The sequence below is a fragment of the Mauremys reevesii genome, linkage group 5, assembly GCF_016161935.1.
Source record: "Mauremys reevesii isolate NIE-2019 linkage group 5, ASM1616193v1, whole genome shotgun sequence".
Lineage (NCBI taxonomy): Eukaryota > Metazoa > Chordata > Testudines > Geoemydidae > Mauremys > Mauremys reevesii.
The window spans coordinates 31,772,686-31,787,996 of NC_052627.1; the positions used below are offsets into that span (position 1 = coordinate 31,772,686).

Sequence of the window (15,311 nt, forward strand, 5' to 3'; positions counted from 1 at the left end):
TTCTTCTCTCTCCAATAGAGGTAGATGAAAGAATCCACTCTGTGGTGATTCCAAGAGACCAAGGATGAATTTCTGACCCCACTGAAGTCAATGGGAGTTTTGCCATTTGCTCTGTAGAGCCAGGATTTCATCCCAAGTATTTGGGCCAGATCCATCAACATCCTCCAGCTGCCACCAGGTCAGCAATGCCAAGCAGCTGTAAACACGGCTGACTGATCAATTAAGCCAGATTTATAGATATATAGAGTTTGATTTTTCCAGACCAGAAAGCACTACTGTGATTAGCTGACCTCCGTATGGCTACTTTCCATCACTGGGGCAGTGTAAAGAAAAAAGCTAGTCCTTTAATAGTGAGAAATACACGTTATGCATCAAATTCATCCCTGATGTAGCTCCATGGACTTCAGTGCTGTTGTACTTATTCAACATGAAGCAATATTGTCTGGTCTTTAAATTTAATTACCATAGCATAGTTTTCTTTGCCACATAGTACAGTAACTTATAGGGAATAGAAACCTTTTTCTCTGTGACTGGTTATGTCACTAAATAAAAGTGACTAAATCTTCCTATACCCTTTTATCTGCTGCTTTCCTCTCTGGTACCTAATGATTACTGTTGGAGTAAGTAAGACCATTTCAGTTTTTCATCCCCATCAATGGAAAGGAACTAGCTAGTTCTGTACCAAAAATTTTCCTTTTGGTTCCTCTTTCTCTCTGATAGGATCTGAGATAAACAGAGTAGTGGAAAGGGTAATCAATACAATTTGGATTCCACTTTTAATTCAATGAATGGGTGAAGGTATATTTAAGAATGTTTTGGGATAATATTTAAATTAATTAGAAATTTTAGTTTCTGAAAGCGATATTTGTCAATACTGATCATTTATTTTGTGTGTGGGATGGGGTATAGTTAGAAACATTTCCTTGTGATTAGTCATAGATTCATGCTTAGTGACCAGGAATGATAATACTCCATGACTGGCTTAATTGTCCTGATCTTCCTTTCATGTAAATTGTAAACTTCTACTGACCAAGTTCATCTTTGGCTGATCAAAATGCCAAATCTTAAATAGTTTCCATGTATGAGTAATGCTTGTCCTGGAAAAGATCAATGATAGCCACAGGGTGGACATTAACACACCCTGTTTCTGGCATATTCCTGGCCAACAATTTTTGCCCCAGGGAAATTCTGATTCCCAACCCTGAAAGATTAACAACTATTAACAAATGAGCTATGTAAATCCTGAATTGTAATTGGCCAAGCCAATCATGCTACTATGCAGTTAATTAATACTACACTGTTCTGTACTGTTTTTAATCAAGGAGGTGAACTCATGTAATGAGCAACAAGAATAAAACTCAATACACACCTGTTTGAATAAGTCAACATGCACTTTTAACCCATTTTATAAATTACTGCATCCTTTCCCTCCCTTCCTATATGGAATGAGGTGCTAGAAATTAGACAAAACTAACAGAACATAACATCTCCTGGTCCCTTTCTGGGAGAAACATTCTGTAGCTAGGGCACTCTTGTGGCAGAGCGGGGAATGGAACTAGGATCTCCCACAACCCATGTGTGTGCTCTGACTACAGAGCTAAAAGTTAAAAGACAGGAGCCATCACCTCCTCCTTCTGCTGCCTTTTGAATAGGCTGTGATCTAGTAGGCATGCGCTAAACACACCTATTCGATTGGGCCCCAGAGGCAAGATAGGTGTTACCCCCACCTCCCTTCACCTAGTTTGAGGATTCCTCTGACGTAGGGTTGGCAACCCTCAAGGGTTGGTCTGGAGTCTCCAGGAATTAAAGATTCATCTTTAATTAAAGATTATGTCATGTGATTGACTCTCCAGGATTATGTCCAACCAAAATTGACAACCCTACTCTGAAGGGCAGTCCTGTAATAGGTCTCCAGACACCTATTATGTCCAGGCAGAAACGTAGGCGCTTAAAGGACATTTACAGCAACACTTTAGCTGCAGAGTAATGCTAGATGCCTATAGGATTAGGTAACAACCAAGCAGGGGTTTTGTGAATTGTAGTGGTGCCTAAATCTGGGATTTAGGTGCCTGTGTCCCTTCTGTGGATCTGAGCCCCAGTACTGTAAGCACTGAGGGCCCAATTCAAAGCCTACTGAAGATGGTGGGAATCTTTCCATTGACTTCAGTGGACTTTGGATCAGACCCTTCATGCTAGTCTGTCATGAGAATTTCCATTGGCGTTAATATAGAAAGTGAAAGTGCACAGCTATGTTCAAGTGTGAAATGCTGCTAGGCAGCAAAGGTACTATGCAGCAGGGGCATTTGTACGTCAGTTTATTTTCCTTCCTTTTAGGTATTGAAGTGTTACCTCTCCCTTAACGCTCTTCAGTGAGCCCAAACAAAACTGGGAACTGCTTTATGACCATGATTGTGTTTTTCAGTAAGAAATTAAACTGCTGAGTTGGCCCTAGTGGGAGCGCTAAGGGAGGCACTGGCTATATCTGGGCTGTGAGAGCTGTCGCATGGAGTGGTGGAAATTCAATGCAGCTGGAAAACCTAAAAAAAAAAAAGCACAAACAATACACCTTTATTTTATATAATGTCTTTCATATAATCTGTATCCCACAATGCTTTACACAGAATTAAAAACAGATTAGAACAGGTAATTTTGTTTAAGGGGAATAAAAACATAGTACCGGAAACTGAACTCAAGCTGGTATAAATCAGGAATAGCTTAACTGAAGTCAATTGAGTTATGGTGTAACTAGTGTAAAATGTGTGAGATTAGAATCTGTCCTGTAATATTTTTCACATATAGGTTGTCACCTTAGCCAGTTAAAGGCTCTTTGAGATCCCTTCACTCAAAGTTTGCAACTCCCTTGAAAAAGGGCTATTTCCCACTTCTGAACTTTATATATATAATCAGAAAAGACTACATCAGCTGTCAAAATATGGACCAAATTTTAATACCCGTAACTAAGCAAAAAGTGTGTTTAAAAATTTCTTTTCCTTTTTGTCATTGAGTAAAAGGATTTTTTTTTAAATTTTCCTTCCTTCTTTCCAATTTTTCTTCTGCCAGTCTGTAACTTTTTCAGAACATTCTCATCTCTTAAAAAGTTTCAGAGTAACAGAAGGAAAAATGAAGAGGAAAGACATGAAAAAGTGGACAAACAAACAAATTAGCCATAATGAATGCATTCTGTGGCACAAAGAGGGAGAAGGAGGGGGAAAGTCAAAATTATGAAAAACTACCATTTTAGAATACATAATGTTGAAAATTAATTTATTTGAAGGTTTTTTTGGGGGGAGGGGGGAAATGGTAAAAAAATCATAAAACTGGAATATTTTTCCAAAAGTTTCTAGTTTTTTAAAAAAGTCCATTTGATAGTTGGATGAAAAATACATGACCAGCTGTAATTAAAGTAAACACCCTGATATATTTCTAGAACAAGTCTAAAAAAGTATTTTTTATGTGCAACAGTATGGTTAAAAGCATTCATACAACTAAAATTGTTTCCTAGTACCCAGAGAACAAGAGAGAGGCTCAGTTAAAGTTGCAAACATTAAGGTCCAGAGACAAACTTGAGGGATACATTCATCAAGGAGATATCTGCATACATTTTTAGAAATAAGAGAGCTTTAGTTAATCACATTTCAACTTCTGAAGCTGTCCTCTTCCTGAAGGGGAAAATGGAAGCTTACTTTTCCCTCCCTAATCGTGTGTTTGTGTGTTTGTGTGTTTGTGTGTTTGTTTGTTAAGGTTCACTGGCTGAATCGAAAAGCAAAATATGTTTCTGTTTTGGATCAGCCCAAAGCAAAGTGTTTTTGCTTTCTCGGTGAAACAAGAACATTCACTGGGTGGGAGAGAAAGTGAGAATGACTCCATAGCCTGATTGTTAGGGAACTCCAAATTTTCTGTGGAAAATAGAAACTTAAAAAAAAATATTTAATTGAAAACCCAATTTACTGTCAAAAATAGCTTTGGAAAAATTTTGACCAGCCCTATTGTTAGCCCTCAGCCTAGCCTGCATCTTGCGGGGATTCACTACTGTATTTGAGTTTTCAGCTGTTTCTGTGTAGAGAGCAATATTCTTAGTATTATAGGCTGAGCTGGTAGTGCCACCTATACAGTACTTAATATTCTCCCAACACTTCCCATTATAAAACACTATTTCAATTGCTTATAACTTTGCCAGACTATTCCCATATGGGCAGAAATTTTCCATGACAGGTGTTTGCTTCATGCTGATTTAGTTTTTTGTGGGGGAGGGGTAGGAGTGTAAGATAAATCAGTTCAACTGTTATTTAAAAAATACATTCTTCCCCCCATGTTTTTAAAATATAAAGTACAACTGTTTCATTGAGAAGCTTTAGCAGGGGTATGTGGGAAGAGGCATATCAGAAGTGTTCCTTTTGCTGTTCCTGTGAAAATTTCCTCAAATTTGGCCAAGGTATGAGCTTTTGAAAAATTGTTTTGCACATGCTCAGTAGAGACCATCTTAATCCGGCTTCTAAATTATCTGAAGATTCCATTCACACTGAGCGTGCACCATCCTCTCACAGTTCCTGGTGCTGACTAGACTGTGCATGTGCCATCCCCAAAGAGCAAGTGAGCATGCTCTATCCTCTGCATGCGGGGGCTGAACAGAGCTTTCCTTGCAATTGCTCCTCCTGTCTGCTGTGGCAACAGACTCTGGAATTGAGCAGTGAGACTGCAGCCTCCCCACCCCCCCTGCTGCACTGCTGCAGCAACTGAATGCAGTGGGGGAAGGAACGAAGTGGGGAGAAGAGGGCAGTGCAGGAGCCAGAGGATGAGGGAGACAGCAGGTGAGGGGGCAGCAGTGGTAAGGGGTCGGGCAGGAGACTGTATGTGCAGTAGATAGAAGCAGAGGAGGCTGGAGATGCAGATGGCAAGTGAAGCAGGAGCTGGTGGGGTTGAATAGGAGCAGAGGGGAGGGAAAAAGGACCCAGGACAGAGAGGTGGATAGAAGCAGAGAGAGTGGGACAGGAGCTATGGGAAGGGATGGGGGTGTAATAGGAGCAGAAGCTGCACCCTGAGCAAGTGGAGTACCCCTTAGCCCTCCTGCACTTAGAAAGAAACTCCAAAACTTGCATCTTCAGTCCTCGTGGAGAAAATGAACTGTCAAGGAGAAACAGTGCAGACCTTTTCTCCAAATCCTGTGAGATGCTGCAAGGCAATCCTCACTCCAAAGACTCTCATGTAAGAAACATACCATAAAATAGGTCCTAGCCTTTTGGACTGCTGGATTCTCAGTTGGTTTCCCCCATCCTCTGAACAATGCTTATCCTAAGTCACATTTATTTCTGAACTCAGTAGAATGGTAATAGGATGTATTTGGCTATCTATTATACCACCTTTGGAACCCCACATTTTTCTCTTTTCTTTGACCCTATACCCAGGGGCATAGAAGCTAATGAGAATCTTGTCATATGGTTCATGTTCAGACTACATACATGATATAGGCATTTTTTAATTTAAAGATAAATCATCATATTTAGAGTGCAATCCAGCTAGGTGCTCAGTGCCTCCTCTGAGATGTTCAGCATCCTCAGTTGCCACTGATTTCAGTGAAAGCTGTGGTTACTTGGAACAGGTAATTAGATTGTAGGTTTTATTTTCATGGACTCTCTCTGTATTTCTTTCTCTCAGCCACTGTTTTATAATCCCATAAGAGGCAATATTCCAAACAAATGTGTTCATCATTGATTTGTCTATTTCTGTTGATTTTAATTAAAATAAATAGAATATGTATTTTTTGAAACAAATACTAGTGAGTGCTAATATGGGGTTTGATCCTGCAACCCTTGCTCAGGCAAAAATCAGGTTGAAGTCAGTGGGAATGTTTCCTAATTGAGGACAACAGAACCAGATCCACAGTCCCAATAAATTAATTCCCTTATGGCCCTATTCTCTTACCTCTGAAGTTAATAGGCAAACTCACATGTACTTCAATGGGAGAAGGTTCGGACTCTTATTGAGTGGTTACAGTGTGTTCCTAGTTATACAAAGCATAGAGGAAGACACTGTCTGTCCCCCAAGGTGCTTACGAAATAATTAAACTGTCAATAAAGGATCACATTTTTCATCCCACATGGCTGTCTAATATAATCATCCACAGCTTTCTGATCAATAAGCCAAAAATCTGGTAGAAGTTATGCCATCAATTTAAGTAAGGTGTCGGGGGGGAAGGTTTGTTTACTTAAGTAGAGTTCTAAACTGATCTTGTATACTGTGGGGAGATGGGAAGCAGATCCCGCAAAACCTCACCACTTTATCCTTCTGCTCCTTTGTCACAAGGCAGTGAACTCTGCAGACTGAGGCTAAGGGAAGGCTGCTTTGTGAAATCCACTGTGAAGACTGGAAAGGTGTGACTTCCATGGTAGTTGTTCTCTGTAGTATCTCAGCTCCTGGCACACCCGTTTGAGAACTCTTCTGACTACAGGAAAGAAATGCAGGACATCTCTCACTGCAGTGATAAACCAGTGAGCTGTGTGTCTGTCCATCTCAGTGCGATTTATGTTTGAATGGAGGGCTAGTGTGCCTGTGTGTGTGTCCCTCCAGGGGTATCAGAGCTGATCGGGTGTTTCTATCTGGCAGCGTTGTAGGGATCTTTCTGTGTGGAGTCTGTTCAGATCTCATTTCACTAGTTTTCTGTGAAATTCAAGTTTCTTTCAAATGCTTTAAAATTTTTATTACAGAGAAGGATCTTTTCAACACATTAAATTGCCCCCCAGTTCCCAATCAGACTTGCGGTGTTATAAGTGAAAAAGAGGCTCATCCGTATACAAACTGAATGAGTCCCCTGATAAGTAGCCTTTTGCTTTTGCCCTGGTCGATGATTGCCCTTGCTTTCTCTCACAGGTTTCTGATGAACCAGATCACATTAGGGAAAGGTGTGTGAACAAAACGGGGGTGGGGGAAAAATTCTTTTCTCCTTCCTACAGAAATTTCAAAGCACTTCCCTCCTTCCCTGCTAGGAACTTTCCTATAGAAATGCCTTCCATGATTATACACGGATGCAAATGCAAATATCACCCTTCATTTCCTAACCTTATCCATGGCTCCATAAAGGGGCAAAAGACAAATGCTGTTAGCAAGAAAAACGCTGTCAGATTGTTAATGAAGTTTCAGTTCACCTTCATCCCCTCCCTGCTCAAAGGCTAGGATAGGGAAAACGTGAAACTTATAAACCTTTGCACTGACCATAATAAAGACCATTTAATCTTTAAAGTACAAAACGAGGACTTATCTGACCCTGGAACTCTAAACTACGCAACACAATTTATTTTAGGACCCTGTGGATTTAAGATCCAAGCTCTATAGTTGATCTGCCGCTTCTGAGAAATGAAACTAATTTTAAATCCATCCATACTAAAAATGAGTTCTGAAGCTGATAACCTCTTTGGATAAGAAAAAAAGACTTTAAAAAATTCCTCCATGTAAAATTGGGTTTAAAAAAATATCAAAGGCTTGAGTTGAAGTTTTTATAGGGTCACTTTGCCATTACCAGGAGCTCCTTCTAGACTACCACAAAGCCTAAAATTGGGACACGTTGGCAGAAACAGCCCTCTGTGTTCTTTTAAAAGCCTGCACAAGGCATTGTTTTACATGAGGTCATTGCTGGAGACACAGCTCCTTATCTCCTTCAAAAGAATCTAACCACAGCTTCACAGCCAGGCAAGAGAGTTCACAGAATCACAAGAGTAAAGGATGTTGGTTGAGGGGGCTTTCCCCTCTCTGCCCTCCCTCCTCCTTGCATGCCTTAGTGATTTCCTCTCACACAACTGCTGATTTAACAGAGAGAAGGGAAATGAAATTTCATTTATTCCTCCCCCCTACCCATGTAAAGGGCTATAATAAGTGGAAATGATTGATTCTATTTCAGATTAATAGCCCTGTGGAAGGACAAGAACCTGTGAAAACCCAGTTATTGAACTCCCCTCACCTCCCAAAATGTTACTGCTTACACTTAAGTGTGTAAATAAGCAACTTACAAGAAAAACTGTTCTCTCCCCTCCTGCCACTCACTATACACACACACACACACACACACACACACGCACGCACTAAGGAATCAAGGGTTTGTAACTACTCTACAGCAGTACAGAAGGTGAGCCTTTTGCGGTGAGTCCCTTTCAGTTAATGGGAAAAAGGTAAAAGCTGGATCTAGACAGATCCTGCCAGATCCTGCTGATTTTTGCACCCAAGTCCCCAGTTCCATTGCCTGTCTCTGGCTGTTTGCAGTGCTGCGATGCAGAAATGTGCCATACTCTCAAATTTTTTAGCACACTAGTAGCAGTTGGATGGGATTTGGATAACTGGCATGCCCAAATTACCGGACTCCATGTCCCAGATCCAGAAGTTTGTGGCACTGCAGCACCGAGATGTGCTGTATTCAGGATTTTTTTGGTGCACTGATAGTAGTTGAATGTGTTCTTTATTTGGATAATGGAATTTAGAGGCTTGGGCACAAAAATTGGCAGGATACAGAAGGATTCATGTCTTGGATCCGTGTTTTTATGGAGCTAGTGCTGAAATGTCTCGTACTGTGGAATTTTTCTGCACACTGCTAATGACTGGACATTTTTTATTTAGACAGTGGAATTTTGTAGGCCTGGGTATAAACATTGGCAGGATCTAGCAGAATGCAGCATTTTCTGGCAGGATCCAACTTTTACTCATATCCCAGATAATTAAGGCTACAATTTTGGCACAATTTTTTTTAGCAAATTTCACAGCAGAGATTGGGGGGGGGGAGGAACTCACAGAAAGGTCACCCAATGACCCTTCCAGAGCCCCTGAGGAAGCCTCTCCCACCAGCCTGACCCTGCTGGAGCCCTGTACCATCTTCCCTACAGCTCCTTACCGGCAAGAACAAGACCTCAAGTGACTGGTCCACCCTGTATCCCGACCTGGCCAGTCCTTGGTGCCAAGAGGAGCTATCGCTGCAGTTTCAGCAGCCGGCAGTTCTACTGCACAGTGCAGAGCAGGAGCTGGCCGACATGTTACACACAGCATGACTCAGAGCAGGACCTGGAGGCAGGCGGGCTGACTGGGCCGCGCTGCAGCACATTTTTTCCTGTCCAGGTTTTTAAAAGTCGGGGGCATGGCCCTTTGCCCCCCTCACCTCTGTCTCCAGTGCCTATGGAGCTGGGCCCAAACCTGCAGGAGGGAGCCACCACTGCAGCACAAACTCATCATGGGCTTTATTGAAATTCCTGATTTTATTCTGAACACCATGCCTAAGTGCCAAAAATCTTAGCCTTACAGATAGTCCAGTGCAAAGGGATATGTGTCCTTGAGTATGCTGACTGCTGAAACACTATGTGTATGTACATGTGTTCAGGAGGTGTGCTAGTTGCTCAGGGGGACACAGACAGATACAGCCCCCTGTGTTCCTAAAGAAGAGGGGATACTTCTCCTGTCTTCCAGCCAAAATGAGAAGAAAGATCTGCTGTTGGGAAGGTGGGTGCAAGGGGTGGATGAGAAGAGTCAGTTTCACTCTTTGTCATTCTGAACTGGGGGCGGAGGAAAGAGAAATCCATTGTGGAAAGCTATAAAAAGTAAAGGGGGCAGTGGGAGACGAGAGCAAAGTGAGAGACTGTCAGAACAGTGTGTGTGTAGAGATCTGTGCTAAGGACTTTGTCAGTGAGTTTGTCTAGATGTCTGTCTGTTTCTGCCTGTGTGATCCCGACTCCAGGGCTTCAGTCCCCAGGACTCACCCTGTCTGCTTGTCTGCCGGATGCCTGGAGCCCCTCACCCCAGCACCAGCTAGTCTGTAGGAGGAGAACGTGTTCTTTTCACAAACACTGGCTACAGAGGCTGAGGCAAAAGAAAGAAAAAGAAGACGGGAGGGGAATAAAAAGGAGGGAGAGAGAGAGAAACAAAACTAATCCCAGCCCTTGACGGTGCTGCTTGGATTGGATCTGGTTTGAGTTTTCTCCCTGCTGACTTGTGTAGCAAGAGAGGAGGAGTGGGGGGAAATAAGTAACTGACTCTTCGTCTGAAGTTTGAGCAAACCTGCGGGGTGACTCCACTGGTGGGAAGCTTTCCTGGGTGCAATTGCCTCATAGTTTATTGCTTCCAGTCACTAAAAAATTTCCTGAACTTCTCAAGAATCTGGAGGAAAAAGCTGTCACTTCACTTGATCTGAGTGTTGCTCATTTCCTATAGACTGTACTTTTTTTTAGGGGATTCTTTTTCCTGTCTCTCCCAGGACAGCGGTTTCCTGAGCGTTTGGCATTGAAATCTATTGAGTTGTTTTGTTAACAAACTTTGGGAGATTTTTTTTTCTTTTATCCCTCTGCTGTTTTTTAAATTCTTTTTTGGTGGGGAGGGGGAGATGATGCTGCTGATATGGAATAAGTGCTCCTGCTGTCTCCTCTTACTAGCCGTGATCCTGATGGTGGAGAGCTCCCAGCTAGACAGCTCCAGCTCCAAGGTGAACTCGATCAAGTCAACTCTGATGGGGGAGGCTCCAACGCAGGCAACCAACAAATCTGCAGGCATCCACCAGGGACTGGCACTTGGGAGCAGTAAGAAGGGCAAAATCCTAGGGCAGATGGGAAAACCTCCAAAGCACCATCATCGGCAAGGAGAGGTAGGACACAATTCATATACACATCTCCCTCTTTCTGTCACTAACATGTAAATGCTTATTTTTATATGTGATCTCTCTCCCTCTCTCCCTCCCTACTTCACATAGGTCTAACATTCAGCTTTATTATATTTTTTAAAAAGTCAGATTTGTAGTCCCTCTCTTCTTGACAGAGCTTTCCTTCCAAAATGAAATGAATTCACCTCTCCAAGACTGTCAATGACAACATTGTTTTTAGAGGAGTAGATGTAAGAGGGAGATTTATAAGGTTTTAAACCTTTTATTTTTCTTAAGTATCAAAAATTGACTAAGGGAGTCAGTAATCTTAAATGATTGTCTTGAGCATTTCTCTGCTGGAATTGCTCATAAAGACAGCTGGAAATAAAACCATTAATAATAATAATAATAATTAATAATTAATTAAGGATGTCGTTGCTTGCTATTTATTTTAGCAAGTCAAATTTGAACAGATGTCAAATTAGAGCTCAAAGTGAAAACGATGTTGCTAGTGATAAAATGAAACCCTTCATAAAAATCACAAGTAGGAGATAGAGCAGGAGAAATCATCTTGCGTGAAAGTGTACTAATGAGGGTCAGAAGGCTTCTAGTCTAATAGTTTAGCAAAATTCTTGCGCATAGTTATGTGTTTAGGGTGAGGTAGGAAAAGATTTGCCTATTTCACTCTGGGACACCCCGCAATGTTTGCAGATGTTTTCTTTGGTCATGGCCATGGTAGGCTGGGGACAGAATGACAGCCCTCAGGATGGGGAGGGCAAAGCTGAGCTGAAATAAAAAGGAGTTACAGTTACAGAAGTAGGATGGGAACCCGATTTGTCTGTGAACAACAACTCCTTCCTCCCCCTGCTTTGGATACACTCAAATCTGACTGAAACATTTCTGCATTTGTGTTTCCTGGACGGCAAATGATAAAGTAGCATTTTAAGTCATCAGCCCTCTATTGTCTTTTAGGTCGCCACTTGAATGGCACATTATAGTGCTTGTATAAATGGCATAGATAGAGCATGCATTATTTTGCGTTGGAAAATACGGGTTTTCATACAATCAGACACTAGTAGCACCTCCAGATACAGCTGCTTTTCATAAGCAACAGAGAGTGTTGCGGCAAGGGAGCTGCCAACATTCAGCACTGGAGAGGAAACATACTTGAGTGCCTGAAGGGTCCCTGTCCTGTTCACATCTTTCTTTAAAGCAAGGAAGAAGCTACAAATTCAAGTGATTCATTGAATTCACTGAATTATTTCACAGCAGCTTCCTAATAACTGGATGTAGCTATTTTGTTAGGAGTGCATGCAAAACTAGCAATATGTGATTAGGGTTTTATTTTAAGCTAATTACATGATTTTTGAAGCGTCCCTTCTCAGACCTCACAATGTTTTATAATTCACACAGAATTCCTTACCCCTGAGCAAAAGTTTAATAGCAGGTGCTGTAGCGAAGTCTCATATTACTAAGATTATTGCATTCTTTTACTACTTTTACATTTACTAGGAAACAATGGAGTATGACTTATTATAACTCGCCATTGACAAAATAAAGGAGCACTGTACATTTTTATTATTCATTCTTCTTGCTTTCTTCACTGTGTTTAATCACCAAGAGGCAGGTTTTGCCACCCATTCTCGCATCCCATAATATCTTGCTCTCTGAGCAGTCCCTTAGTTTCTGTGCTGCTGCTTCCACAGTAACATATAAGAGTATGGAAGACAGGATCTGGCTATTTGGTATTAACATGGTCACCCTTATTCAGGATAAGATGTCTTTAGCGCTAAAGACATGTTGATACTATTCACCTATTCCCAGTGAAGTCATTGGAACTGCTCAGGAGTAAGATTTGCTAATCTGAAGTATTTGTTCATGTATATTGGCTCTCAATCACTAGCACGAGTTAGAGATGTTCTACTACAAAGCACACTGAGACACCTATATAGAAATATAAATGTCCTTAGTGGTAAAGAAGATGCCACTTAGTTTACAGATCCTGTTTTCATATAATTTGGACTACAAATATATCTCTTCAGCCAAAATCCTGCTCAATTTACTCATGTGAATAGTGTCAATATTTCAATGGATTACATGGCTGAGAAAGGCAAACAAGATTTAGCTCAAGGAGCCCCATTCCTGCACTCTTTACTCAGGAAAAACTCCCATTAGAATCAATGGCTGTTTATCCTGAACAAGGAATACAGGCTTGGCTCCTGTTGAGAGGGTAATGTATTCATCATATTTTCTCATTAATGAAGCTTCATCCTCATTTGTGGCTACATCGTTAGGTGTGGGGTTGGATAGCCATGAAAATTGCTGAGATTTACAACCAGTAATTCTTAGACATTATTTCTTTCTCTCGTTCTTGAAGATACACAAGACTTCAGTAAAAAACAACAACAAATCTTGTGCTGATAGTTCATTTCTTTTGTTGACATTTATGGTTTCAGAGTTGGTAAGCTGCTGAATTTCTAAACAGTGGTATCGTATATCACAAACCAATTAAGACATGACATTTTAATAATTTTCTTAAAATAGAGCTTTATTAAATTAGTACTCTTCTTGATTTGTTTAGACAATCGGACATTGTTGTGGGAACTTGATATGTTTGTTAAAAGAGCAGCGCTTCCTACATTTTTCTCGCTAATGTTTTTTTCCATAGCGGGATTGATAGTGTGATAAAAACAGCAGTACCTTTTATTTCCTTGGTATTAAAATGTTGAGACTTCGATTTTATGTAGAAATAGAAAATGGTTTTTCTAATAATTAGGGCATAAAGTGCAAAGAAAAACTAATAAAATTTAGTGTTTGGTATTACGATAGCTACGGAGTATGGGCTCAGTTATTTGCTCATGTAAACTGACAGAGCTCAACTGAAGTCAACAGAACTCTTCCAGCAAAGAATTTGGTTCACGCTGAACAAGAGAACAATAGCTAACAATTAGTTGTTGGGGTGTATGTGTGTTTGTTTTTTTTGGTTAGACCACTATGCCTTTGGTGCATTTCTTACATTTATTTACATCCTATGATGAAATGCGACATCAAGATTAGGATTGACTCTAATTTAATCAATTAAAGAAATGAATGTGTTAATAGTCCATGATTTCTCTGGAATATTGATGTTTCCTCTAGCGATTGACACTTAATAATGCTTTCACTTAGCAAGGGATGATCTTGTACTTCTTTCTCAGGCAAAGCTCCTACTGAAGTCAATGGGAATATTCGTATGAGTAAGGCAAGCAGCATCTGGTCTCAGATTATATCTACGCAGCAATTAAATACCTGTGGCTGGCTTGGGTCCGCTGACCCGGGCTCACAGGGTTTGGGCTGCGGGGCTGTAAAACTGTGGTGTAGATGTTCAGGCTCAGCTTGGATCTCTAGCTCTGGACCCAATGAGTGAGGAGAATCCCATAGCCCAGGCTGCGGCCTGAGACCCCACAACAATTTTTATCTTGCAAGGCGAAGCCCTGTGAGCCGAAGTCAGCTAACCCGGGCCAGCCATGGGCATGCCTCAGGTCTTTTACTCCAATGTAGACATACGCATATGGGGCAATCAGGAGGAATACGATTTTTTAATAATTCTTGAACACAATTATGCCTATACAATAAGCATTATTTCTTTAAAAATAGCTATAACATAATTTAGCAGGTTTTCAATTGCAGAGAGTGAGAGATCATAGAATTGCTAAATGATTTGGATTTGGCTGTCCCTTCATTCCTGTCACTCCTCTTCTCGTTTTATGGTTGTTTATCCACTTTCACAAAAGTATAAAATGTACAAGCAGCCACGCTAGGGAAATTATATAGACATATGGGGCCATATGCGCCTCCATTTACTCAGTAAGGATCTGATTCTGTGTTACTAACTCACATGAATAATCCCACAAGGAAAGGTGGCAGAATCAGGCCCCAGGTTAGTTGCTGCTCCGTGAGGCTCAGTGAAATCAATGGCTTCTTTTCCTGAATCAAGTGAGCAGGAATAGTGTAAGAATGTGCTATTCTAAGGGCCTGGTGACATGCCATCACCTCCTCTCACTTTTCTTTTTAATTTTGATTTAGATGTGTGAATTCTGGGAACAGCTACCATTTTGGGTTCTTGAGAGTATGATTATGGAGTTATAATCTTTTAAAAAAATAATTTAAGGTTAATGAAAAATGCCAGATTAGCAGCACTGCAAATTGAATTTTTCTAGCCACTTATGTATAGTTTACACTGTGGCAGGGCAAGCTTTCCCATGCCGTCCCCCACGGCATTAACCTAAGAATTTTCATTAACCTTAAATTCTTACTCCTGGTTGAAAGTAATGAAGATTCCCTTGACTTCAGTGAGACTATATTTGTATGCTGTCTCCGCATCTCACTTCACCACAATTTGCATTTACCCTTCTGTTTCCTAGAGACTCTCCACTCTCTGTGCTTCAGCCTTCCCAAGTACCACTCACTAATGTAGGTATAGGTCCCTCCCGTCTTCTGACTCCATCCTCTCTGCTGTGCTCTATCCACCTACTAGCTGCAACTACTTTCCTTTACTAATGCATGGGTCCTAGTAGCCCCCCCCACGCACTTTTCCCTAACTCCAGCTACAGGCCCCTTCTTTCTTCTTACCTCTGCCAAGTCCAGTCCCTTCTCCCACTGCAGCTGGCCAAAAGAGCAGATACTGAGTAGCTGAACTGGATCTCCACTCCTCAATGGGCCTACCGTTTCGTGG

At 41.2% G+C, this 15,311-nt stretch overlaps 1 protein-coding gene across 4 annotated transcripts in view; it reads left to right on the forward strand.

Moving 5' to 3' along the window:
* The window catches only part of DKK2 (dickkopf WNT signaling pathway inhibitor 2), a 146,311-nt gene that overhangs the window by 79,050 nt on the left and 51,950 nt on the right, over positions 1-15,311 (forward strand). For 2 of the 4 annotated variants that reach the window (XM_039539390.1, XM_039539388.1), the window contains one exon: positions 10,395-10,603. In XM_039539390.1, the coding sequence (XP_039395324.1) occupies positions 10,406-10,603 (198 nt within the window). In that variant the 5' untranslated portion in view covers positions 10,395-10,405. Of the gene's footprint in view, positions 1-6,460; positions 6,486-10,280; positions 10,604-15,311 lie in introns of those variants that run through there. The other 2 variants (XM_039539391.1, XM_039539389.1) reach the window with 2 other exon arrangements.